The 23,448-nt window shown below is 58.2% G+C and overlaps 1 protein-coding gene across 5 annotated transcripts in view; it reads left to right on the forward strand.

Annotated features, from left to right (window-relative positions):
- Positions 1-23,448, forward strand: part of DNAH2 (dynein axonemal heavy chain 2) — a 110,854-nt gene that overhangs the window by 38,107 nt on the left and 49,299 nt on the right. For all 5 annotated transcript variants that reach the window (XR_014709804.1, XM_084616232.1, XM_084616233.1 and 2 more), the window contains 22 exons: positions 71-227; positions 1,471-1,645; positions 2,558-2,721; positions 3,007-3,168; positions 3,600-3,703; positions 5,656-5,812; positions 6,255-6,337; positions 8,738-8,918; positions 9,342-9,480; positions 11,455-11,672; positions 12,169-12,267; positions 13,049-13,174; positions 13,873-13,983; positions 14,348-14,536; positions 18,715-18,818; positions 19,214-19,403; positions 19,682-19,862; positions 20,046-20,173; positions 20,930-21,082; positions 21,265-21,390; positions 22,067-22,285; positions 22,575-22,692. Coding sequence is in view for 4 of the 5 variants with exons in the window: in XM_084616232.1 (XP_084472358.1) it covers positions 71-227; positions 1,471-1,645; positions 2,558-2,721; positions 3,007-3,168; positions 3,600-3,703; positions 5,656-5,812; positions 6,255-6,337; positions 8,738-8,918; positions 9,342-9,480; positions 11,455-11,672; positions 12,169-12,267; positions 13,049-13,174; positions 13,873-13,983; positions 14,348-14,536; positions 18,715-18,818; positions 19,214-19,403; positions 19,682-19,862; positions 20,046-20,173; positions 20,930-21,082; positions 21,265-21,390; positions 22,067-22,285; positions 22,575-22,692 (3,284 nt within the window). In the remaining variant the exon portion in view is untranslated. The remainder of the gene's footprint in view (positions 1-70; positions 228-1,470; positions 1,646-2,557; positions 2,722-3,006; positions 3,169-3,599; positions 3,704-5,655; positions 5,813-6,254; positions 6,338-8,737; positions 8,919-9,341; positions 9,481-11,454; positions 11,673-12,168; positions 12,268-13,048; positions 13,175-13,872; positions 13,984-14,347; positions 14,537-18,714; positions 18,819-19,213; positions 19,404-19,681; positions 19,863-20,045; positions 20,174-20,929; positions 21,083-21,264; positions 21,391-22,066; positions 22,286-22,574; positions 22,693-23,448) is intronic.

Genomic DNA, 23,448 nt, shown 5'->3' on the forward strand with positions numbered 1-23,448 from the left:
GGCACAAGAGAGCCCTCGTCATTTGACCCAGTCCTGTCTCACTCGGTCTCTTCCCCGCTCTGGCCCACAGAATCAGCCGGCCTCCGCAGACCCTGGAGGAACTGGGCCAAAGCCTGCAGCTCCTGGACACCCTGCAGCACGAGCTGCCGAAGCTAGAGGGGCAGATCCCGCCCATCCACGAGCAGTTTGCCATCCTGGAGAAATACGAAGTGGCCGTGGACGAGGGGGTAAGTATGGACGCGGACCCTGAGTGGCCCCTGCCATGCTGACCCAGACCCCAAAGGGTTTTAGGCACCTAACTTCTGTGGGAATTAGGAGCATATATCCCTTTGAGGATCTGAGCCCTTCTCTCCAGCCAGGCAAAGGAGGTCATGTAGCCTCCATCCCTGCAGATCCCTGCTGTGAATTCCCAGATGTCCAGCTCTACTTTCTCCTCTCCCCCATCATCTCCCACCTGCTCCCTCCGGGATCTCATCCCCATTCCCTTCCTCTGCTCAGCCTCTTTGGCCCGTCTACCCCTGTGATCTCCCTCCCTCCAACCCCCTGCTCCATTTGCCCGCCCCTCCCTTTTCTCTGCCCATTCTGTGCCCCAGCTCATGCCACACCCCCAGCGTCACTGGCTCCCAACCCCTTCTCCAAAGACAGCTCCAGCCACCCCTTCTTCTTTGCTGCCTGTCCCCAGGGAGTTTGTGGCCGGTGTGCCACCGCTGTGCTGCACCGGTTGTGTGGTTAATAATCTTTAATCCCCTCCTGGTCAAATCTTCATTGAAAGTCCGCTTTATAATCTGGTTGGTGCGGGGTCTGCAGGCTCCCTACCTGGCTCTCCGCAAGTGACAACCTGTCCCGGCTGCTCCTAGGCCGAGGTGCGGCAGACGGCTCTGTACTGCCCCCATCCTGCCCTGAACGCTGGCTCCACAGCTCCCATTGGCCAGGAACTGCGGCCAAGAGGAGCTGCGGGCGCAGTGCCTTTGGGTGGAGACAGCACGCAGAGCCGCCTGCCGTGCCGCCGCCTAGGAGCAGCTGAGACAGGTCATTGCTTGCGGGGAGCTGCCCGAGGTGAGCGCCCCCTGGATTTGGCATCCCAAAACTCCTCCTGCACCCAACTCCCTGTCCCAAGCCCCCTCCTGACCCAAACTCCTTCCCTGCACCCCATCCCACACCCAAACTCCCTCCCACTTAGTTCATCGGAATTTTTCACTTACCGGCACCCCTCGTTCCCCCAACATGCTGGATAAAAAAGCTTTTACCGTAACTGGCAGAGATTTCGATGAATGAGGACTTGTAGAAATTACCTGAGTCCTGCCCAGCTCCAGGGAAATTGATGAGATCCCTGTGCCGTAGGAGGGGAGGAGGTTCCTATTTATCCTAGCCACATTTCTGGACCTCACCATGCCCAGCCTTCTCCTTGAAGCCATGATAATCTTGGAGGGATAACACAACTTTCGTCTTTCTCCCTCTCCCTTGTCCCAGGTGCTGCAGACGCTGGGAGTTCTCAACTCTGAGTGGCTGTCCTTCCAGCAGTGCATTCAGGAGAGCGATGTCATGCTAAAGAAACACAAGGAGAAATTCAAGACGGGCCTGATCCACTCTGCGGATGACTTCAAGAAAAAGGCCCAGGTCCTTCTGCAGGATTTTGGCACCAAAGGTGCGTGGTGGTGCCATGCACAGAACAGAGGCCTCAGTCAACTTGAAAATTGGTCGTGCTAGAAGCACCATATTTGACTTGTTTTCTAGATCTCAGTGAGACCTAGAGAACAAGCCAGGTTTGCAGAAACTGATTCAGTAGATTGAGCTATTTACAGTTAGTGAGTTTGAATCTAATGTCCCTCCCTTCTAGTAAGTCCCTTAATTTTTCTAGTCCTCTTGTAAATCATGGTCCTGTACCTCCTCTCCCCAGCTCACTGAACAACCCTTCAGGAACCTGAGCACTGCTGGACTTTCACCATGCTCTGTAGGGTTCCAGAAATTCTGACTCCCAGCCCCATCTGTTCAAACCCTCTAGACCCCACTTTTGTTCCAGACCGGGAAATAGAACCCAGGAGTCCTGCCCCCTAGTCCTATTTGTTCTAACCACCAGACTGCCCTCCCCACCCACAGATGGGGATAGAACCCAGGACTCTTTAGCGCCCCCCCCCCCGCCCCCGGTGCAACCCACTAGACGCTGCTACCTTCCCAGAGCTGGGAATAGAACCCAGGCATTCTGCCTTCCAGCTCCATCTGCTCTGACCACTGGACCCCACTCCTCTCCCAGACCCAGGATCAGAATCCATCAGTCCTGACTCACAGCCCCCCCTGCTCTAACCCACCAGACCCCGGTCCGCTCCCAGAGCCACTGACAGAATCCAGGAGTCCTGGTTCCCAACCCTCCCCCCCCCACTCTAACCACTAGACCCCACTTCCCTCCCAGAGCCAGGCTCCCACTTCCATGCTCTAATCGCTTCATCGTTCAGCCGCCCTTGATGTCTCCCAAGCGCAGGGAAAGGGTCCCTGGCCGATGGCCCAGCCAGCCAGAAGTGGCGCAGCATGGGCAGAAGCCGCTGAGCTCTTTGTTGCGCAGGTCCATTCACCAGCGCTGTGAACTGCGAGACGGCCCTGGAGCAGATCGCGGCAATGCGGCAGCTGCTGGCCGCCATGAAGGATGAGGAGAGCACCTTGCGCTCCAACCTGGGCATCTTCAAAATTGAACAGCCTGCTTCCAAAGACCTGCAGAAGCTCGAGAAGGTGGGAACCCCTCCACGGCATGGCAGCCTCCAAGGCCCGAGCTCCCCTCTCCTCCCTGGGGGGCAGTGATGAGGCTCAGTCCGGGGGTAGGTTGGAGGGATCATGCTTGTACTGCTGCTGCCTGAGAGCAAATCCACATCCAGCCCCCAGAGTCGGCGCACTACCCCGCGCTTGGGAAGTGGGGGGCGTAGCCAGCTGAAGGGGGTCCCCTGCTGGACTGGCAGGAAAGTGGGTCCGAGTGTCTTTCCAGCTGTGGCTAAGCTCTCTCTGTGCGGTGCCCTGCAGGAGCTGGACTACCTGCAGCAGGTGTGGGAGATCACCAAAGAGTGGGAAGACCACTGGAACGAGTGGAAGACAGGAAGCTTCAAGACCCTGCAAACGGAGGTGATGGAGACCACGGCTTATGGACTCTTCCGGAAGCTTAACAAGCTGAGCCGGGAGCTCAAGGTAAGAGAGAGGCTCCCCAGGCCCGGCACTGCCTGCTGGTCCCCTTGTGGTGTATGGGAAGGGCTCTTTGGAGGGCGACAGTTGGGGAACCGGGGCACTTGGGGGACAGCAGAGAAGGGGGCCTTTCCTAGTGCTCTGCACCCTGCTCCTGCAGACCTTAGCTGGAGGTCATTGGAGGGGCACTGTGGGATTGTGCTGGGAGGACCAATAGGACCGGTGCGGCTGCAGGGCCCCCACTTCCTGTCCTCATTAGACGTGGTGCAGAGGCTCACCCAGAGCAGCCCATTGGGGTTGTGATCACTTGTGCAAGAAGTTCTGGGGGGTGGGTGTGATGCATGGCAAAGGTGTGTCAAGGGGCCGTCGAAATGAGTATTCCCTCATCCCTGCTGAGCCCCCCCCCAAACCTGGCGTTGCTTCCTTTCCAACCAAAGGATCGGGACTGGGAAATTATCGAGACTTCCAAGGTGAAGGTTGAGCAGTTTAAGAGGACGATGCCCCTCATCTCAGACCTCAGGAACCCGGCCTTGCGGGAGAGGTAGGTATGGCTCATCCTAGGGCATCTTCTGCACACGCTTTGCTGGCCCAAGCTTCTGGGCCATTGGAGAAGCTCTGCTGCCCTCTGGAGAGTGGCTGAAAGCTGCTCCTCCATGGAGTAATATACGGGATACTGCGCCCCTGGATCTGTGTGTGATGCGGCAGGATCCCACTGCGGGAATGAATCGTCCTCTGCCTTTCCTTAGCTCCTGTCATCTGAGGAGCTCGCACACCTTAGCACACATTTAAGAAAGGAGTTTCCCAACCCCTCTGTGACACGGGAAATTTGCTGTTCCCTTGAGGCACAGAGAAGAGAAAGGATGTACCCAAGATCACAGAGAGTGAGTGGTAGGGTTGGGAATTGAACCCCGGAGTCCTGAGAGCATCCTCCCCCCCCAAGACTACACTTCCCTTCACCATTAGGAAAGAGAACCCAGGAGTCCTAACGTCCTGCTTTAACCACCAGACCCCACTCGTCTCCCACAGCTGGGGAATAGAACCCTGGAGTCCTGGCTCCCAGCCCCCCCTGCTCTAACCCACCAGCCCCCACTCCCCTCCCAGAGCCAGGGAGAGAACCCAGACGTCCTGACTCCCAGCCCCCTGATCTAACCACCAGACCCCACTCCCCTCCCCGAGTGGGATTAGAACCCTGGAGCTCTAGCTGCTAGATTGCGATTGACTGTTCCTGGTGTCCTAGCCATGTGCTCAGCTCTGCGTGTTGTGTGGCTAATACATGGAGTCTGTTTCCTTGGAGGACTGAGCCAGCACAGCTGGTTTGTTACCATGTGGTTATTGCACCTCCTTGGGGAGTTAAAGCAAAGGGGCTGGACTCTGACCTCGTTTGTCAGCCCCACACGAACATATGCTCATTAGCGAGCTGGCGAGGGAGAATTCCTCTCCTGCCTAACACAGGTGATTCACTGCACGACACCACGCCTGCACCCGGTGGGCGGTGTGTGTACGTGGGGCGGTGGGAAAGAGGCCGCAATTGGTTGGGAAGGAGGAAGAGCTTATTTCTCCAGTGTCCTGCCGTGCGGCCCCCTTCAAACAAGCCCACACATGAGCGCTGGTTAATAACCCATTGGCCGCTAAGGCTGCAGTATCGCCTTCATCCCAGCTCTCGGAGCTGTGCTCCAATCAGTCCTTAGGTGCCTGCAAGCAGTCCAGCCTGCTGCATTCTCTTTTGGTCCACAGAGATAGCCCCGTCCCTCCCAGCCTCGCTCCCCAGGACTGGTTCCGTTGTTCCGCTTTGAATTTCCTCTCACTGTCTTTATCTTTGTGCTGCTGAAGTACCTAGAAATGTATGCAGCCTCCCTAGAGCCACTTAGTGAGGATCTGTCCCCTCTATCTCCTCACTTTGCTTGTGGGAGTGCATGGGCCAGAGCTGGGCCCTGGGTACCGGACGGGGTGGGGGCTGTTCCCTGCATGCTCTGGGAACAGAGATCTCGGGGGTTGAAGGGCATAGAACTCTTCTCCTTCCTTCTTGCCACTTCCCTGTTCAGGGTTGGCAACATTTATAGCCTTCTTCCAAAGCTGGTGATCCCATATCAGTGCAGATTGATCTTTTGAGGTCTGCTGATATCCGGGCCATGCACCGAGGCTTCGCTCTCCCCCTTAGTTTTCTTCCATCCACAGTCACTGAAGTCGTCCAAGTGATATAACTCCCCGGTCTCTGCTGAATATGCCCATATCAGCGTAGCCTCGACCCCCTCAACTTCTCTCCAGTTGGAGCAATCCACATTAGGCCCCTTCCAACTCGTCTCATTTCCTATCCCGGAGCGTCCAACCATTTGACCATGTCAACATCTCCATTTCCGTGGTGGAGAGCGATCTGATTTCCTTTCTTGGGGCTGGCCAAGTCTCTGTATTGAAGGGGATAGAACTGATCCTGGTGTATCAGCAGAGAGGGCTTGTCCATTCCCTGGTTTAATGCTGTTGGTGGCTTCCCTGCAGGCATTGGGATCAGGTGAAGGACTTGGTCCTCAGGACATTTGACCAGGATGCTGAAGATTTCAGGCTGGAGAATATTGTGGAGCTCGGCTTGGATCAACACGTGGAGAAAATCAGTGAGATCTCTGCGTCGGCCTCCAAAGAGCTGTCTATCGAGCTGGTAGAGTCTGTCTGTCATCCCTCTTTCCTCATTCATTTCCCCGGCTCTTTTTCAGCACCTGTTGAATGTCTCTGCCCAGATCTTAGCAGGACAGTCCACACCGCCATCCCACTATCATATTTGGTCCTGATTGCCAACGATCATCTAGCCAGGAATCGTGACTCCCACTCACTATTCGATATGTTCCTGCTCGGAGCTTGGAGTAGAACCCAGGGGTCTCAGCTCCCCTCCTCCTTTCTAGCCTCCCATCTCAGATCTGGGAATGGAACCTGGGAATCATGACTCCCTCCCCGCCCGGAACCAGGAATAGATCCCAGGCCCCCTGACTCCCAGCTCAGTTCTGACACTAGACACATGGCTTCTGCTTTCTGGCCTTAGCCCCAGCCACTGTGTTAAGATTTCCCTGTGTATTTCATGCTGCCCATCCCTGTCTTTCGCCCAGGCCCTACAAGCCATCGCCAAGACCTGGGATGTCGTGCTGCTAGATATCGTGCCGTACAAGGACAAAGGACACCACCGACTCAGGTAGGGCTTCCAAAGGTCTGCCGTGCAGCACTGGCCACAGAGATGTGGTGGGCAGGGTTCCTGGATAGACAAGCAGCTGAGCATGGCAGGGTGACTTCTGCTCGTTAACAAGGCGCCATGGTTAGCCAGGGGTTTATTTAATTGTTTCTCTTTCTGTCTGAGTACAGCTAGATAGACCCTCCCTTGAACACCTTCTTCCCTTCCCAAAGCTGAGACTAGGACCTCGGGGTCCTGACTTCCAGCTCCCATTCTAACCACCAGACCACGCTCCCCTGGTCCTCATAGAGCCCGAGTGTCCTCCTCCCAGTCCTCTTGCTCTGACTGCTAGTCTCCACTCCTCTTCCGCAGCCAGGAATAGAACCCAGGAGTCCTGGCTCCCAGCCACCTTGCTCTGACTGCTAGATGTCAGTCCTCTTCCACAGCCAGAACCCAGCAGTCCTGAGTCCCAGCATTATCCACTAAGCATGGTTTCCTTTCATTCCAGAAGATCAGAACAGCAGGGCAGGCCATGGCCTTTAGATTTCCCATCCATCTTTCTCACTAACCCAGTTTTATTAGCAGGGAGCGAGTTTGCTGAGGACGTCCTGACCTCTGAAGTTGCTGGCTGCAGCAGGGGTGTCCCTCAGTGGTTCAGTTCATACCTGGGAGCTGCAGGGCTTGCACATGGCTGTCTGTAGTGCGGAAGCAAAGAGCTTGCTCAGCTCTGTGATGAAAATGTGTTTATGCCTGAAGGGAGAGAGAGAGAAACTGGTGTCAGTCTAGGGCGACTAGGAACAAGGGACAGCCAGGGAGTGATCTGGATTATTGGCAGACAGTGAGTGTTTTAACACAGTCAAATGTCAACTCGTACGTCTAGGAGAAAAGAACGCAGGCCAGACTTCCAGGCTGGGGGACTCTCCTGGGAAGCAGGGACTCTGTAAAAGAGATGTGGGTCGTGGTGCGTAAGCTCCCAGTGTGACTGTGGGGCCAAAAGGGCTAACGTATAAACAGAGGAATCTCATGTAGGAGTCGGGAGGTTCTGGTCCATCTGGATGTGGCACTGGTGAGACAACTGCTGGGATACTGAGTCCTCCAGCTCTGGTGTCCACAGCTCCGAAGGATGTTGATGAGTTGTAGAGGGGTCAGCGAAGAATCAGGAGAAGGGTTAAGGGATTGGAAAACATGCCCTAGTGAGAGACTCGAGGAGCGCGATCTGCTTAGCTTCACACAGAGAAGTGAAGGGGTGACTTGGTCCCAGCCCCTCAATAATTACGTGGGGAAATAATACTTGCTAGAGGGGTCCTCAGTCTCCTCGATAAAGGTCTAACACGATCCAGTGGCTGGAAGCTGAAGCTAGACAAACTGGGACTGGAAATAAGGTGGACGTTCTGAACAGCCTGGGGAACTAACCATTGGTGCTGTGGATTCTACATCGCCTGGCAGTTTTTCCATGAGATGGGCAGGATCTGCTCTGGGTCACACAGGAGTTGTTTTGGGGAAGTCCTGTGGCCCGTGCAATACAGGAGGGCAGACGGGGTCACAATGGGCCCTTCTGACCTAGGAATATCTGACTCTGAGTCTGCGTGGCTCGAGGACATACTGATCCCTGACTTATTACCAGTTCGAGATGGCAGCTGGTCTCCCCACCCAACAATCCATTCCCCGGCCTCAGCGTTGTACAGTGCCCCTCCCTTGGCATTCACACTCTTCTCAAGGCTTGTCTTCAGGAGGCTCCCTGGCAGCCAAGTGGAGGGGTGAAACCTAACCCCCACCTCCCCAAGGGGATGGATTTAGGTGACCCCAAAGTGGGTTCCATCCAGCTGTCATCAGCCAGGGATGTGGGGCAGGAGGTAGCTTAAGAGGTCAGGGAATGAGATATGGGGCCTTTCACATCTATGGGTCACCAATTCCAATCCAGTCTCAGGGCACTGGCTGGCTCAAGGAATGGGATATGGGGGCTTTCCTGTCTAGGGGCCCCAACTCTGATCCAGCCCCAAGGTGGGGGCTCAGAGGGTCAGGAAATGAAATGCATGTCCTTTCCTCTCTGGAGGGCACTGGCTTCCATCTGGCTCCAGGGCAGGGACTGGCTGGCTCATGGGGGCAGGGAATGGGACACGGGGCCTGTCCCCTCTAGGGAACTAACTTCAATCCAGCCCCAGCTCACTGGTGAGTGAAAGGTTTTCCTCTCTGTGGTGTCTTTTGTGGCCCTGACATGAGATGAGTTTGGGGCGTCATATGAGGACAGGTGCCCACAGCACAGAACTGCCATCCTAATGGGCCCCATTGTGGGCAGCCTTTGCAGAGAGGCCTTGGGCAGAATGGGCCACGGGCCATGTGCCCCCAAAGGCACATTGTAGCCGCTCTGCTTGTTGTATGCCCAGGCCTTTCAGCCTCCCACTGACCTCTGCCTGGCTCCTGCAGGGGGACGGACGAGGTGTTCCAGGCACTGGAGGATAACCAGGTCTCCCTCTCCACCATGAAGGCCTCGCGCTTCGTCAAACCCTTTGAGAAGGAGGTGGACCGCTGGGAGCGCTGCCTCTCGCTCATCCTGGAGGTTATCGAGATGGTGCTGACCGTGCAGAGGCAGTGGATGTACCTGGAGGTGAGGAGCCCCCCTGCTCAGCGTCCCTCCGCTTCGCTGACGGGCCCACATGCAGGGCCAGGCTTCCCCGCTGGTGATGGGCAGGGCCTGGACGCAGCGTGGATGTGTTGCCTTCACTCCCCCTCTCTCCCTCCTGGCCATGACCCAGGCATGGGATTCATTTGAGGTTGCCCACCAGTCAGCTTTGCAGAGTTTTCACAGGAGGGCCAGCGCCTGGTTCTTTGTCCCCTGGACCTGGCGGGGGTCAGATCAGAGCGTTGGTCAGGGATTGGGCTCTTCTGGCGGTAGGTTGCTGGGCTGCAGTGGCCCGTGGCTCAGGGTTCAGCGGCTCGGCCCATGGTGGTCTCTGGGCTGGGGAGCAGCCTGCCTGGCAGAATGCTCCTGGGCCATTCTCTCTCTCTCCGCTGCCAATCCCCCCCACAGAACATCTTCCTGGGAGAAGACATCCGGAAGCAGCTGCCCCGGGAGTCGGCCTCCTTTGATCAGATCAACGCCAGCTGGAAGACCATCATGGACAGACTGAACAAGGATAACAACGCGCTGCGTGGGACGCATTACCCAGGTAGCTGCTGCTTCCACTCCTTCCGGACCCCAGCCACAAGCCAGCTGCCTCTTCCCGCTCTACGCTCCGGACCCAGTCTAGGCCCTGTTTCCTGCCACTAGGCCTCCTCCGAGAGCTGTGATCTCCTCTCGTCTCTAGTTCCTGAGGGGAGTCTGCTCCATAGGAGTAGGACTAAAGGTGGATAGAAAGCCGGGCAGATCGTCAGGCTTAACAAGTAGTGATCAATGGCTCGATGCCTAGTTGGCAGCCGGTATCAAGTGGAGTGCCCCAGGGGTCGGTCCTTGGGCCGTTTTTGTTCATAATCTGCATTAATGAGCTGGATAATGGGATTAATTGCACCCTCAGCAAGTTCGCAGATGACACTAAACTGTGGGGAAAGGTAGATTCGCTGGAGAGTAGGGATAGGGTCCAGAGTGACCTAGACAAATTAGAGGATTGGGCCAAAAGAAATCGGATGAGGTTCAGCAAGGACAAGTGCAGAGTCCTGCTCTTAGGATGGAAGAATCCACGGCACCGCTACAGGCTGGGGACCGACTGGCTAGGCAGCAGTTCTGCAGAAAAGGACCTAGGGGTGACAGTGGAGGAGAAGCTGGCTAGGAGTCAGCAGTGTGCCCTTGTTGCCAAGAAGGCCAACGGCATATTGGGCTGTATTAGTAGGAGCATCACCAGCAGATGGAGGGAAGTGGTTATTCCCCTCTACTCATCACTGGTTAGGCCACATCTGGAGTATTGCGTCCAGTTTTGGGCCCCCCACTACAGAAGGGATGTGGACACATTGGAGAGAGTCCAGCGGAGGGCAACGAAAATGATCAGGGGCTGGGGCACATGACTTACGAGGAGAGGCTGAGGGAACTGGGGTTGTTTAGTCTGCAGAAGAGAAGAGTGAGGGAGGATTTGATCGCAGCCTTCAACTACCTGAAGGGGGGTTCCAAAGAGGAGGGAGCTCGGCTGGTCTCAATGGTGGCAGATGACAGGACAAGGAGTAATGGTCTCACGTTGCAGTGGGGGAGGTCTAGGTTGGATATTAGGAAACACTATTTCACTAGGAGGGTGGTGAAACACTGGAATGGGTTTCCCAGGGAGGTGGTGGAATCTCCTTCCTTAGAAGTTTTTAAGGTCAGGCTTGACAAAGCCCTGCCTGGGATGATTCATTTGAGGTTGGTCCTTCTTTGAGCAGGGAGTTGGACTAGATACCTCCTGAGGTCCCTTCCAACCCAAATCTTCCATGAGTCTGTGAGTAACTGGCTCGGAGGCCCCCAAAGGAGATTCAGTGCTGCATGGTGGTGGCTCAGTAGGGGGCGCTCCCCTCTCAATCAGCGCTGACCTCAGCGCAGTGCTAGGGCTCTAAGCCCTGGGGAGAGAGACTGGAGGTTCAGTCTGGGGCGCGTGGCGCTAGGGGCCTCTGCTGCAGGGAGCGGGGTGGGGGCTGAGGGGGTCATTCTCCTCTGAGTCAGTGCTGAGCCCGGGTCCCTAGCATGTGCTGCAGGGAGCAGGGTGTGGGGCTCAAGAGGGGCCGTTGCTGGTTAAACAGAAGAGCACTTGGCGCAAGCAGCGCCCTTTAAAAGGCTCGATCTTGCTCCTGGCCCCTTTCTCGTTAAAATGGAAAGCGAGGCCATTGTTTGCAAGATGAAAGATTGCAGCACCTTGAGGTCTGGGGCTGAGACTGGTTAAACTCATTGCACCTAGGGCTGATGCCAGGAGACAACAGGGCTCCTACCCTGAAGATCTGCCAGGGTGACTCAGAGCCGCATGGGGGTGGGGAGTGGTGATCAGGAATGGAAAGGAGTGGGTTCAGGGGAGCGGGAGGCTGTTCCATGCTTGGGGTGGGAAGCAAACCAGGGCAGCATTCGGCAGGCTTGGAGAGGGAGGGCCAGGCCTTGACCTTGCTGCTGAGGGCCGGGGGGGGGAAGACCATGTGATCTGGCTGGGGTGGGGCCAGCAGGAGTCAGAGGGACCGTGGCGCTTTCCCCCCAGGCCTCCTGGACAAGCTGGTGGAGATGAACGGTGCCCTGGAGGAGATCCAGAAATCCCTGGACATGTACCTGGAGACCAAGCGCCACATCTTCCCCCGCTTCTACTTCCTGTCCAACGACGATCTGCTGGAGATCTTGGGCCAGTCGCGCAACCCCGAGGCCGTCCAGCCCCACCTCAAGAAGTGCTTTGACAACATCAAGTCCCTCAAAATCCAGAAGGTCCGGAGCCAGCCCCAGGCCCAGCCTCCTCCTGCTTTGTGCAGAGCCCCTGGTCCTTCTCCCCATTCAACCCCGCAGTCTTGGCTAAATCCCAACCTGGGTGGTGCAATTTGGCTCCCACAAAGCCCCCGGACCTTTCATCCAGAGGGGGGATTCTCCTTCGCTTCTGTTTAACAATGCTGGGGATCCCTCTATAAACAGCTGATGCATCCCAGTCCAGAGGCGGCTGCATCTCAGTGCCGGATGAGGGAACCCGTCTAAATAGATTCTGGATGGGGAGCGTGATCGTATGGTTACAGCAGAAGGGGACAGCTTCTGCCCTGGTACGGCCAGCTGTCAGCCCCTCTGAGTTTGAGCCCCCAAGCCCCTTCCCCTCCTTTGGCCCGCCCTCGGGCCCTGATCTTGATGCCCACCTCACCCGGAGCATGGGAATCCGTGAGGCACCCGGAGATGGTCTGGGGATGGGCGGAGCATCAGTATTCTCTTCATTCCTCAGGTGGGAATGGGCAACAAGTCTGAAGCCGTGGGCATGTACTCCTTGGACGGGGAGTACGTGGAGTTCGTCCACTCGGTGCTGCTGGAAGGGCCCGTGGAGGTGAGGGCTCTTTGGGCCAGCTCTGGGCGGTGGGAGCTGGGGCTTTGGGTAGCCTGTCCTGGGCCCAATCCTGGTTCCTCTGACTCAGCAGTGGGTGCACTGCAGCCGTGAGGTGCTGTTTCAGGCTCATGGGGGCATGGTGAGAGGGGGGAGACGAGGGAGGGGAAATGGGGGCTGAGGTGCAGCGGGAAGCGTGGGTGGGGCGGGTGGGAAAGGCACCGTGGGGGAGCATCGGCCGGCTTCTACGGCGCCTCTCCCAGCGGAGTGTCTTCCCCTTATGCCCCGCATGCACCAGCCCATCCTCGGGCACCTCCGCTGGCTTCCAGCCCCGGTACGATCCAATTCTAAATCACTCCCGCTCCGGGGTCTGCGGCAGCCTTCCGGCTGCGGGTGCCAGCCCCTCTCCCCTTCCAGCCCTGCGTTGTGAAATCCCCTCTGCCCCCAGGCTCCAGGCCCTGGGTCAGCATCTTCCGCTTTGAGAGGGAGATGACGTTGGCACTAAGGAATCGGGTTGCCTTGTCCCGCAGAGGGTGCTGCCGGGAAAACCCCCTCTTCCCCTTCCAGCTCCATCACTCCCCTCAGAGCAAAGAGCCTAGGATAGCTCCCAGCCCCGTCCCAAACCCTGTCTACACGGCAGTCAGAGGGGTGACTAGCTAGCTGGATTGACACCCAAGCAGCTAGCCTGTGCCAGAGCCCTGCTGCCAGGGCTACGCTGGTGCTGTTACTGAAACTAGCCTGCAGTGTAGACGTCCCCTCAGCCCCTCGTCTGCCTGCCTCCCAGGAGTGGCTGTGTGACGTGGAGCGGGCCATGCGCTGGACCCTGAAGGAGCTGCTGAGAAACTGCCGCCTGGCCCTGAAGAAGATGCTGACGAAAAGGGACAAGTGGGTGAAGGAGTGGGCCGGACAGGTAACAGATGGGGCAGCGGCTCGGGGTGGCCTCTGGGCTGATCCAGCTCCACTGAAGTCAGCGGGAGTCTTTCTATTGACGTGGGTTGGATCAGGCCTTTGGTACGCTGCATGGGCGCAGGTCATCCGTGAAATGAATTTGGTGGGCCTCTGCCCAGCCACTCAGTTGAACACAGGGAGGAGGGTTCAGAATTTTAGAGCAGAGGCTTGAGTGTCAGGACTCCTGGGTTCTCGTCCCGGCTCTGGGAGGGGAGTGGAGCTAGTGGTTAGAGGCGGGGGTGCTGGGAGCCAGGACTCCTGGGTTCTATCCCCAGCTCTGAGGAGGGGTTAGAGCAGGCACTAGGGAATTAGAACTGCTGGGCTCCATATCCTGGATTTCATTCTGCCAGAGCTGGGAAAATCACTTTCCCTGCGTGGGCCTCAGTGTTCCCCTGCGTAAAAGGGATCCAGTGACCCTGACCCCCCTGGGTAAAGTGCTCAGAGCCCCTAGGCTGGGGGGAAGGCACACTAAGTGCAGAAGTGATCAGGCTGAGCGGAGGAGGAGGGACGTGGGGCCCAGGATGAATGGTCATTCCTAGGTTTAGGGTGTTGGAGGTCTGTGGGCAGGCGGCTCCCCAGAACTGACAGCTTGGGGGGGCTGGGGAAGAGGGGATTTGCCAGTGCCCCTCCCTCCACCACCCCACCCCTTGTCTCTTGCAGATGGTGATCACTGCCAGCCAGATCCAGTGGACGACGGACGTCACCAAGTGCCTGGCCAACTGCAAGGAGCGAGGGGACAAGAAATTCCTCAAGGTCATGAAGAAGAAGCAGGTGAAGGGGAGAGCGTGGCACAGCCATGCACACATTCGCACGCAGTCACTGGCCCTCCAGGGCACGCTCGCGTACTCGCATGTTGCTCACTACTACACGCCCTCACGTACATTGGCTCTCGCTTGCAGAGGGCCTTGTCATGTTCCTGTGCATATACACCTGTGTCACACCTGTTCACAGTCGTACCCAGTTCATACAGTCACTCAAACACTTTCTCCCTCTCCCCGATCGGTGTGTTCAGATGGGGAATCTTCCCCTGCCCTGTCGCTGGCAGCAGGGCTTCCCCATGGTGCTCTTCTTACCCCCTTGGTGCGCACTGGGCGGGTACAGCGGGCTCCCCGACCACTGGCCGTTTCCTCGCTAGGTGTCGCTGCTGAATAAATACTCGGAGGCCATCCGGGGCAACCTGACCAAGATCATGCGCCTGAAGATCGTTGCTCTGGTGACGGTGGAAATCCACGCGCGGGACGTCATAGAGAAGCTCTACAAGACCAGCTTGATGGACGTGACGTCCTTCGAATGGCTGAGCCAGCTCCGCCTGTACTGGGACAAGGTGAGGCCCACGCTGCGCCCTGCTGGCTAGATTTCCGCCTGCTGGGGAGAGTGTGTTCATGGGGCTAGTTCTGCCGCCCCTGCGTCCGCATCGCTGCCCCCTGCTGTTCAGCCTCCGCAGCCGTGCTGAGCAGAGGAGACGTTGCCTCCAACGTACCTGTAATTCCCTGTGGTTTGCCGTCCTGCTTGGGCCATTAGCCTCCTCGTTCTCGCTAGCTGCCTCAGCCACCCGGCTCTGCGTCACCCCCTCCCTTCCCCTTTGGGCTGCCCCCCGGGGTCCATTGCCAGGGACAGGATCCAATATAGAATCATAGAAGATCAGGGTTGGAAGGAACCTCAGGAGGTGTCTAGTCCAACCCCCTGCTCAAAGCAGGATCAACGCCAACTAAATCGTCCCAGCCAGGGCTTTGTCAAGCCGGACCTTGAAAACCTCTAAGGATGGAGATTCCATCACCTCCCTAGGGAACCCATTCCAGTGCTTCACCACCCTCCTCGTGAAACAGTGTTTCCTAATATCCAACTTAGACCTCCCCACTGCAACATGAGATCATTACTCCTCGTTCTGTCATCTGCCACCACTGAGAACAGCCGAGCTCCATCCTCTTTGGACCCTCCTTCAGGCAGTTGAAGGCTGCAACCAAATCCCCCCTCACTCTTCTCTTCTGCAGACTAAACAACCCCAGTTCCCTCAGTCTCTCCTCGTAAGTGATGTGCCCCAGTCCCCTATTCATTTTCTTTGCCCTCCGCTGGACTCTCTCCAATTTGTCCACATCCCTTCTGGCCAGATGTGGCCTCACCAGTGCCGAGTAGAGGGGAATAATCACTTCCCTCGATCTGCTGGCAATGCTCCTACTAATACAGCCCAATATGCCTTTGGCCTTGGCAACAAGGGCACACTGCTGACTCGTATCCAGCTTCTCATCCACTGTAACTCCTAGGTCCTTTTCTGCAGAACTGCTTCCGAGCCATTTGGTCTGTAGCGGTGCCTGGGATTCTTCCATCCTAAGTGCAGGACTCTGCACTTGTCTTTGTTGAACCTCATCACATTTCTTTTGGCCCAATCCTCCAATTTGTCTAGGTGACTCTGGACCCTATCCCTACCCTCCAGCGTATCTACCTCTCCTCCCAGATAAGTGTCATCGGCAAACTTGTTGAGGGTGCAATCCATCCCATCATCCAGATCATTAATGAAGATGTTGAACAAAAACGGCCCAAGGACTGACTTCTGGGGCACTCTACTTGATACCGGCTGCCAACTAGACATCGAGCCATTGATCACTACCCTTTGAGCCTGATGATCTAGCCAGCTTTCTATCCACCTTATAGTCCATTCATCCAGCCCAGACTTCTTTAACTTGCTGGCAAGAATACTGTGGGAGACCGTATCAGAAGCTTTGCTAAAGTCAAGATATATCACATCCATCGCTTTCCCCATATCCACAGAGCCAGTTATCTCATCATAGAAGGCAATCCGGTTGGTCAGACATGACTTGCCCTTGGTGAATCCATGTTGACTGTTCCTGATCACTTTCCTCTCCTCCAAGTGCTTCAAAATGGATTCCCTGAGGTCCTGCTCCATGATTTTTCCAGGGACTGAAGTGAGATTGACTGGTCTGTAGTTCCCCGGATTCTCTTTCTTCCCTTTTTTAAAGATTTAATTGGGTATGGGTCTTGCTTTTGAGCAGGGGGTTGGACTAGATGACCTCCTGAGGTCCCTTCCAACCCTGATATTCTATGATTCTATGGTCACTATATTTGTCTTTTTCCAATCATCAGGTCCAGCACCTCCCCCAATTGCCATGAGTTTTCAAAGATAATGGCCAATGGCTTTGCAATCACATCAGCCAACTCCCTCAGTGCCCTCGGATGCAGCGCATCCGGCCCCATGGACTTGTGCACATCCAGCTTTTCTAAATAGTCCTTAACCTGTTCTTTCGCCACTTGAGGGCTGCTCACCCCCTCCCCATACTGTGCTGCCCAGTGCAGCAGTCTGGGAGCTGACCTTGTCTGTGAAGACCAAGGCAAAAAAAGCATTGAGTACATTAGCTTTTTCCACATCCTCTGTCACTAGGTTGCCTCCCCCATTCAGTAAGGGTCCCACACTTTCCTGACCTTCTTCCTGTTGCTAACATACCTGTAGAAACCCTTCTTGTTACTCTTAACATCCCTTGCTAGCTGCAACTCCAGTTGCGCTTTGGCCTTCCTGATCACACCTCTGTATGCTCGAGCAATATTTTTATACTGCTCCCTAGTCAGCTGTCCAAGTTTCCACTTCTTGTAAGCTTCCTTTTTGTGTTTAAGCTCACCAAAGATTTCTCTGTTAAGTCAAGCTGGTCGCCTGCCATATTTGCTATTTTTTCTGCACATCGGGATGGTTTGTTCCTGTGCCCTCAACAGGGCTTCTTTAAAATACAGCCAGCTCTGCTGGACTCCTTTCCCCCTCATATTAGCCTCCCAAGGGAGCCTGCCCATCAGTTCCTGGAGGGAGTCCAAGTCTGCTTTCTAAAGTCCAGGGTCCGTATTTTGCTACTGTCCTTCCTTCCTTTTGTGAGGATCCTGAACTAGACCATCTCATGGTCACTGTTCCCTAGGTTGCAGAGTAGCAGCCGTTTTAGTCTGTGTTTGCAAAAAGAAAAGGAGGACTTGTGGCACCTTAGAGATTAACAAATTTATTTGAGCATAAGCTTTCGTGAGCTACAGCTCACTTCATCGGATGCATTCCCTAGGTTGCCACCCACTTCTACTTCCCCCACCAATTCTTCCCTGTTTGTGAGCAGCCCATCAAGAGGAGCAGGGCCCCTAGTTGGTTCCTCCAGCACTTGCCCCAGGAAGTTGTCCCCAACACTCCCCAAAAACTTCCTGGATTGTCCGTGCACCGCTGTATTGCTCTCCCAGCAGATGTCAGGGGGATTGAAGTCCCCCATGAGAACCAGGGCCTGTGATCTGGAAACTTCTGTTAGTTGTCCAAAGAAAGCCTCGTCCACCTCATCCTCCTGGTCCGGTGGTCTATAGCAGTCGCCCACCATGACATCGCCCTGGTTGCTCTCACCTCTAAACTTAACCCAAAGACTCTCAACGGGCTTTTCTCCAGGTTCATACTGGAGCTCTGAGCAATCCTACAGTGCAACTCCTCCACCTTTCCTCCCCTGCCTGTTCTTCCTGAACAGTTTCTACCCGTCCATGACAGTGCTCCAGTCATGTGAGCTACCCCACCAAGTCTGTTATTCCAATCACATCAGAGTTCCTTGACTGTGCCAGGACTTCCAATTCTTCCTGCTTGTTTCCCAGGCTCCTTGCGTTTGTGTACAGGCACCTAAGATAACTATCCGATTGCCCTGCTTCCTCAGTATGAATCAGGAGGCCTCCCTTGTTGCACCCTCCTCCTTGTGTTTCCTCCCAGTATCCCACTTCCCCACTTACCTCCGGGCTTAGGTCACCATCCCCCAGTGAACCTAGTTTAGAGCCCTCCTCACTAGGTTAACAAGCCTGCCTGCGAAGATGCTCTTCCCTCTCTTTGTTAGGTGGATCCCATCTCTTCCTAGCAATCCTTCTTCCTGGAACAACATCCCATGGTCGAAGAATCCAAACCCTCTCTCCAACACCATCATGAATTTACCTCCACAATTCAGTGGTCCCTACCCGGGCCTTTTTCTTCACCAGGGAGTACCTGTTGGGAGCCCCATTGCTTGAGACAGCGCCCCCGGGACTAGATTGTAGGGGACAATACTGCCCTGGGGAGCTGGAGGAGCCAGGCCTGCTCTGGGTCTCAATGCTTGGGGTCCCTGCGGAGCTCTCCACCATGTCCCGTGCTCCCTGCTGGGAACTGTGCAGCTCTACCTCCACTCGCTGCATGGCCTTGGCCAAGCCCCTTTCCCATCTGTGCCTCCTTTTCTCCACAGCGATATGACCCACCTCCCCTGGTGGGGGTGGTGAGGGGGGCGGGTTTGTGTCTGCAGAGTGCCTGGGTACTGTGGGCAGTGCTCGGTAAATGGCAGGAGAGGGCATGAACCTGACCTCATGGGCTGCCAGATGGATTCCCCCGGGACCTGCACAGCCGTCCTCTCCGCAGTCTGAGGAGTCTCTCCCCTGGTGCCTACTTGCCCTCTGTCACGGGAGCCCCATGAGCAGGTGGGGGAGTCCAAAGGCCTGGCTGTATTTCCCCCACATTTCCCTCGGCAGGATCTGGACGACTGTGTCATCAGGCAAACCAACACCCAGTTCCCCTACGGCTATGAGTACCTGGGGAACTCCGGACGCTTGGTCATCACGCCGCTTACCGACAGGTACAGGCATGGTGTGCCCAGCCCCTGCTGCTCCAGGTGCGGTCGGCAGCCCCCCGGGGCATGCTGGGAGTTCAGGGGGATCACGAGAGGCACTTCGAGCTCGTTGGCTCAGTTAAGGTGATCGCTTGATCCCTGACAGTGAAACTGACGAGGCCGCATGCTTTGAGATCGCCTGAGGAAAGTGCCACAGGAGAGCTAGGGACTAACTGCTGAGCTACCGACAGTGCACGTAGATGGCTCCAGCTTAGGTCTGTTTCCAGAGGGGCTGGATGGGCAGGAGAAGAGCAGGGTGGACATCAGTGGGGTGGAGAGAGGAGATCCCAGTGGCGGCTGGCCTGGGGGCAGGGTGGGGATAGCAGGGAGATTGATGCGTGGTCTCCCCTCTCTCTTTCCAGGTGCTACATAACTCTGACCACAGCCCTCCACCTCCACCGGGGAGGATCTCCCAAAGGCCCTGCCGGCACAGGGAAAACGGAGACTGTGAAAGACCTGGGCAAGGCCCTGGGCATGTATGTGATTGTCGTGAACTGCTCCGAAGGCCTGGACTATAAATCCATGGGGCGCATGTACTCGGGCCTGGCCCAGGTAAGGGGTCAGAGATGCAGGACAGGCCACTGCACTGGCTCCAGAGCACATGGGCACTTCCCAGGGCTGGGACTCCCAGACCCACTCCCCTCCTAGAGCTGGGGACAGAACCCAGGAGCCCTGGCTGCTGGCCCCCCTGCTCTAACCACTAGATCCCACTCCCTCTCCGGAGCAGGGTGAGATGGATGGGCATGGGGCAGTGTGTGAATGGGAGGAATCGGTCTGTTGCAGCCCTCGCCCCCCCCCCCCCCCACAACCTTTCTCCTCTCGTCCTGCAGACAGGAGCCTGGGGCTGCTTTGACGAGTTCAACCGCATCAACATCGAGGTGCTGTCTGTGGTGGCCCAGCAGATCCTCTCCATTCTCTCTGCCTTGGCCGCCAACATGACCTCCTTCATCTTTGAGGGCCATAAGATCAAGCTGGTGTGGTCCTGTGGCATCTTCATCACCATGAACCCAGGTGGGAGACACGGCATTCAGAGTTCTGATGGGCACCACAGGGCCTCTAGGGAAGAGCCCAAGTCTGGCCCGTCCCTATGCAGGGGCCTCGGCTCAGCCTCCCGGGCCTGGGGTTGGGGTAAAGGGAGTGGGGCGGAGATGGCAGGTGGCCAGGGCTAATGTGCTGCTGGGTGCCACGGGGCAGGTTACGCCGGACGGACAGAGCTGCCCGACAACCTCAAGTCCATGTTCCGCCCCATCTCCATGGTGGTGCCGGACTCCACGCTCATCGCAGAGATCATCCTCTTCGGAGAAGGGTTCAGCAACTGTAAGGTACTCGCAGGCCTGGGGCCGTGGGGGCTCAGAGAGTCGCCCTTGCTGGGAACGCTGATGGCCTGGTCAGTGTGTCGGGCTCAGAGAATGGGACACAGGGCCTTTCCCGTCCAGGAGCGTGGGCTCCCGTCTGGCCCCAGACTGGGGGGACCGGCTGGCTCAGAGAATGGGACATGGGGCTTTTCCCGTCTGGGTGGCATTGGCTCCCATCCGGCCCCAGAATGGGGGCACTGGCTGGCTCAGAGAATGGGACACGGGGCCTTTCCCGTCCAGGGGCATGGGCTCCCATCCGGCCCCAGACTGGGGGGACCAGCCGGCTCAGAGAATGGGACACGGGGCCTTTCCTGTCCAGGAGCGTGGGCTCCCATCCGGCCCCAGACTGGGGGGACCAGCCGGCTCAGAGAATGGGACACGGGGCCTTTCCCTTCCAGGAGCGTGGGCTCCCATCCGGCCCCAAGATGGGGGGACCGGCTGGCTCAGGGGGTGGAGAATGGGACATGGAGCCTTTCCTGTCTGGGTGGCATGGGCTCCCATCCGGCCAGGGTGAGGGGGTTTCTGCTCTTGGGGGTGCTGGCTCTGGTATGGCCCCAGGTTGGAGCAATGGGGGTCAGGGGACAGGAGGCGGGGCCTTTCCCAGCTGGCGCACGGCAGCCTGGGGTGAGTTGGGGGTTCCCAGGGCTCGTAGCGAGATGCCCGCTCCGAAGCCTGGTTCCCTGGCGGCCTCGCCCCCCGCTGATGGGCTCCGCTCTGTCCCAGCTCCTGGCGAAGAAGGTCTACACCCTGTATTCGCTGGCAGTGCAGCAGCTGTCCAAGCAGGACCACTACGACTTTGGCCTGCGGGCGCTGACGTCGCTGCTCCGCTACGCTGGGAAGAAGCGCCGGGTGCACCCTGACATCACCGACGAAGAGGTGAGGTGCCCCCGGCATCCTGCACTTGGGGAGGGCCAGGGGCTGTGCCAGGCAGTGTCGGGATGGCACGGGCAGCGCTGGAGGGGAGTTTCGCCAGCTGTTCGGCTGTGCAGTCAGTGTGCCAGCTGGATCCCCGGCACCCGAGGGTGCCCGGCTCACCTGGCTCTCCTGGTGGCTTTCAGATCCTCCTGATGGCCATGAAGGACATGAACATCGCCAAGCTTGCCTCAGTCGACGTGCCCCTCTTCAACGGCATCATCCAGGACCTCTTCCCGGGCATTGAGTCGCCTGTCATTGACTACGGGAAGGTCAGCTAGCCGGCCCGGGTCTCTCAGCTGGGCTCCTTCCCACAGGGCTGGAGCCAAGCGAGACGGAGTCCAGTGCCCTCTAGTGCCGAGAGGCTGCACTTTGAGGCAATTCCTTCCAGAGAGCAGGGGCCATGGAGCCGGGATTCCTTGGTTTTGCTCCCAGCTCACGGAGGGGAGTGAGGTGCAGTGGTTAGAGCAGGGGGGGCTGGAGCCAGGACTCCTGGGTTCTCTCCTGGTTCTGGGAGGGGAGTGGAGTCTAGGGGTTAGAGCAGGGGGGCTGGGAGCCAGGACTTCTTGGTTCTTTCCTGGTTCTGGGAGGGGAGCGGGGTCTAGGGGTTAGAGCAGGATTGTGTTTTCTCTCTCTTTCTCTCACTTGCCATCTGACCTCTCTGTACCTCAGTTTCTCCCATGTGTGGAATGGGGATAGTTCTGGTCGGCTGCGGGCGGTGGGGCCTCATTACTGAATGTGTGTAACGCGGCGGGAGGGCCAGGGAAGGCTGTGCTTTGTAGCCTGCCCCCTTGGGTGCATGAGCTCAGTCCAGGCGTGCCTGTTGCTGCTGGAGGGGGCCACTCCAGGCTCTGGCCCTTCCAGGGTTGCCTTGGGCCATGCGCCGTCCCTGGGCTCCCTGCTCTGTGGCTGGGACTGGTCACCCCAGGACAGGCCCTGTCTCTGCAGCTGAAGGAAGCCATCGAGCAGGAGCTGAAGGGGATGGGGCTCCAGGTGACGCCCTTCACCATCACCAAGGTTATCCAGCTCTACGAGACCAAGAACTCCCGCCACTCCACCATGATCGTGGGCAACACGGGCAGCGGCAAGACAGTCACCTGGCGCACGCTGCAGGCCACCATGTCCGCCCTGTGCCGGAGCGGGGACACCGCCTACAACCTCGTCAGGGTCAGTGGGCGCTGCCCGTTCCCAGGGCTGGGGACTGGTCACGTGTGAACCCCGAGGCTGCACCGTCCGTGGGTGGGGGGCTGGGGCCATCTCCAGTGGGCATAGACGTGGGGGGCCGTCCTGCTCTGGCACCGGGGTGGCGGCAGAGGGCTTTTCCTGTCTCCACTGTCTGGGATTCCTGGCTGGGGCTGGGCAGGGGTCTCTGGCTTCCCGCCCCCTTCTGACTGTGCCCTGCCCCTGTGGTGTCCATGTGCTTCTCTCCCCTCCGGCTGGCGGCTGGGAACGGCAGGACTTCCCCCTGAACCCAAAGGCCGTGTCCCTGGGCGAGCTGTATGGAGAGTATGACCTCAGCACCAATGAGTGGACAGACGGCATTCTGTCCAGCGTCATGCGGACGGCCTGCGCAGGTACCTGCAGCCGGCCAAGGGGGGCCAGGGCCAGGCGTGAGCGGCAGCCAAGAGAGGGGGGCAGGGCACGGCCGATAGGAGCGGGCAGAGAGGGGGGCCGGGCCCAGGGGCAGGGCACGGCCGATAGGAGCGGGCAGAGAGGGGGGCCGGGCCCGGGGGCAGGGCACGGCCGATAGGAGCGGGCAGAGAGGGGGGCCGGGCCCGGGGGCAGGGCACGGCCGATAGGAGCGGGCAGAGAGGGGGGCCGGGCCCGGGGGCAGGGCACGGCCGATAGGAGCGGGCAGAGAGGGGGGCCGGGCCCGGGGGCAGGGCTCGGCCGATAGGAGCGGGCAGAGAGGGGGGCCGGGCCCGGGGGCAGGGCTCGGCCGATAGGAGCGGGCAGAGAGGGGGGCCGGGCCCGGGGGCAGGGCACGGCCGATAGGAGCGGGCAGAGAGGGGGGCCGGGCCCGGGGGCAGGGCACGGCCGATAGGAGCGGGCAGAGAGGGGGGCCGGGCCCGGGGGCAGGGCACGGCCGATAGGAGCGGGCAGAGAGGGGGGCCGGGCCCGGGGGCAGGGCACGGCCGATAGGAGCGGGCAGAGAGGGGGGCCGGGCCCGGGGGCAGGGCACGGCCGATAGGAGCGGGCAGAGAGGGGGGCCGGGCCCGGGGGCAGGGCATGCCAATAGGAGCGGGCAGAGAGGGGGGCCGGGCCCGGGGGCAGGGCACGGCCGATAGGAGCGGGCAGAGAGGGGGGCCGGGCCCGGGGGCAGGGCACGG

The sequence above is a fragment of the Lepidochelys olivacea genome (assembly GCF_965140295.1).
Source record: "Lepidochelys olivacea isolate rLepOli2 genome assembly, chromosome: 28".
Classification (NCBI taxonomy): Eukaryota; Metazoa; Chordata; order Testudines; family Cheloniidae; genus Lepidochelys; species Lepidochelys olivacea.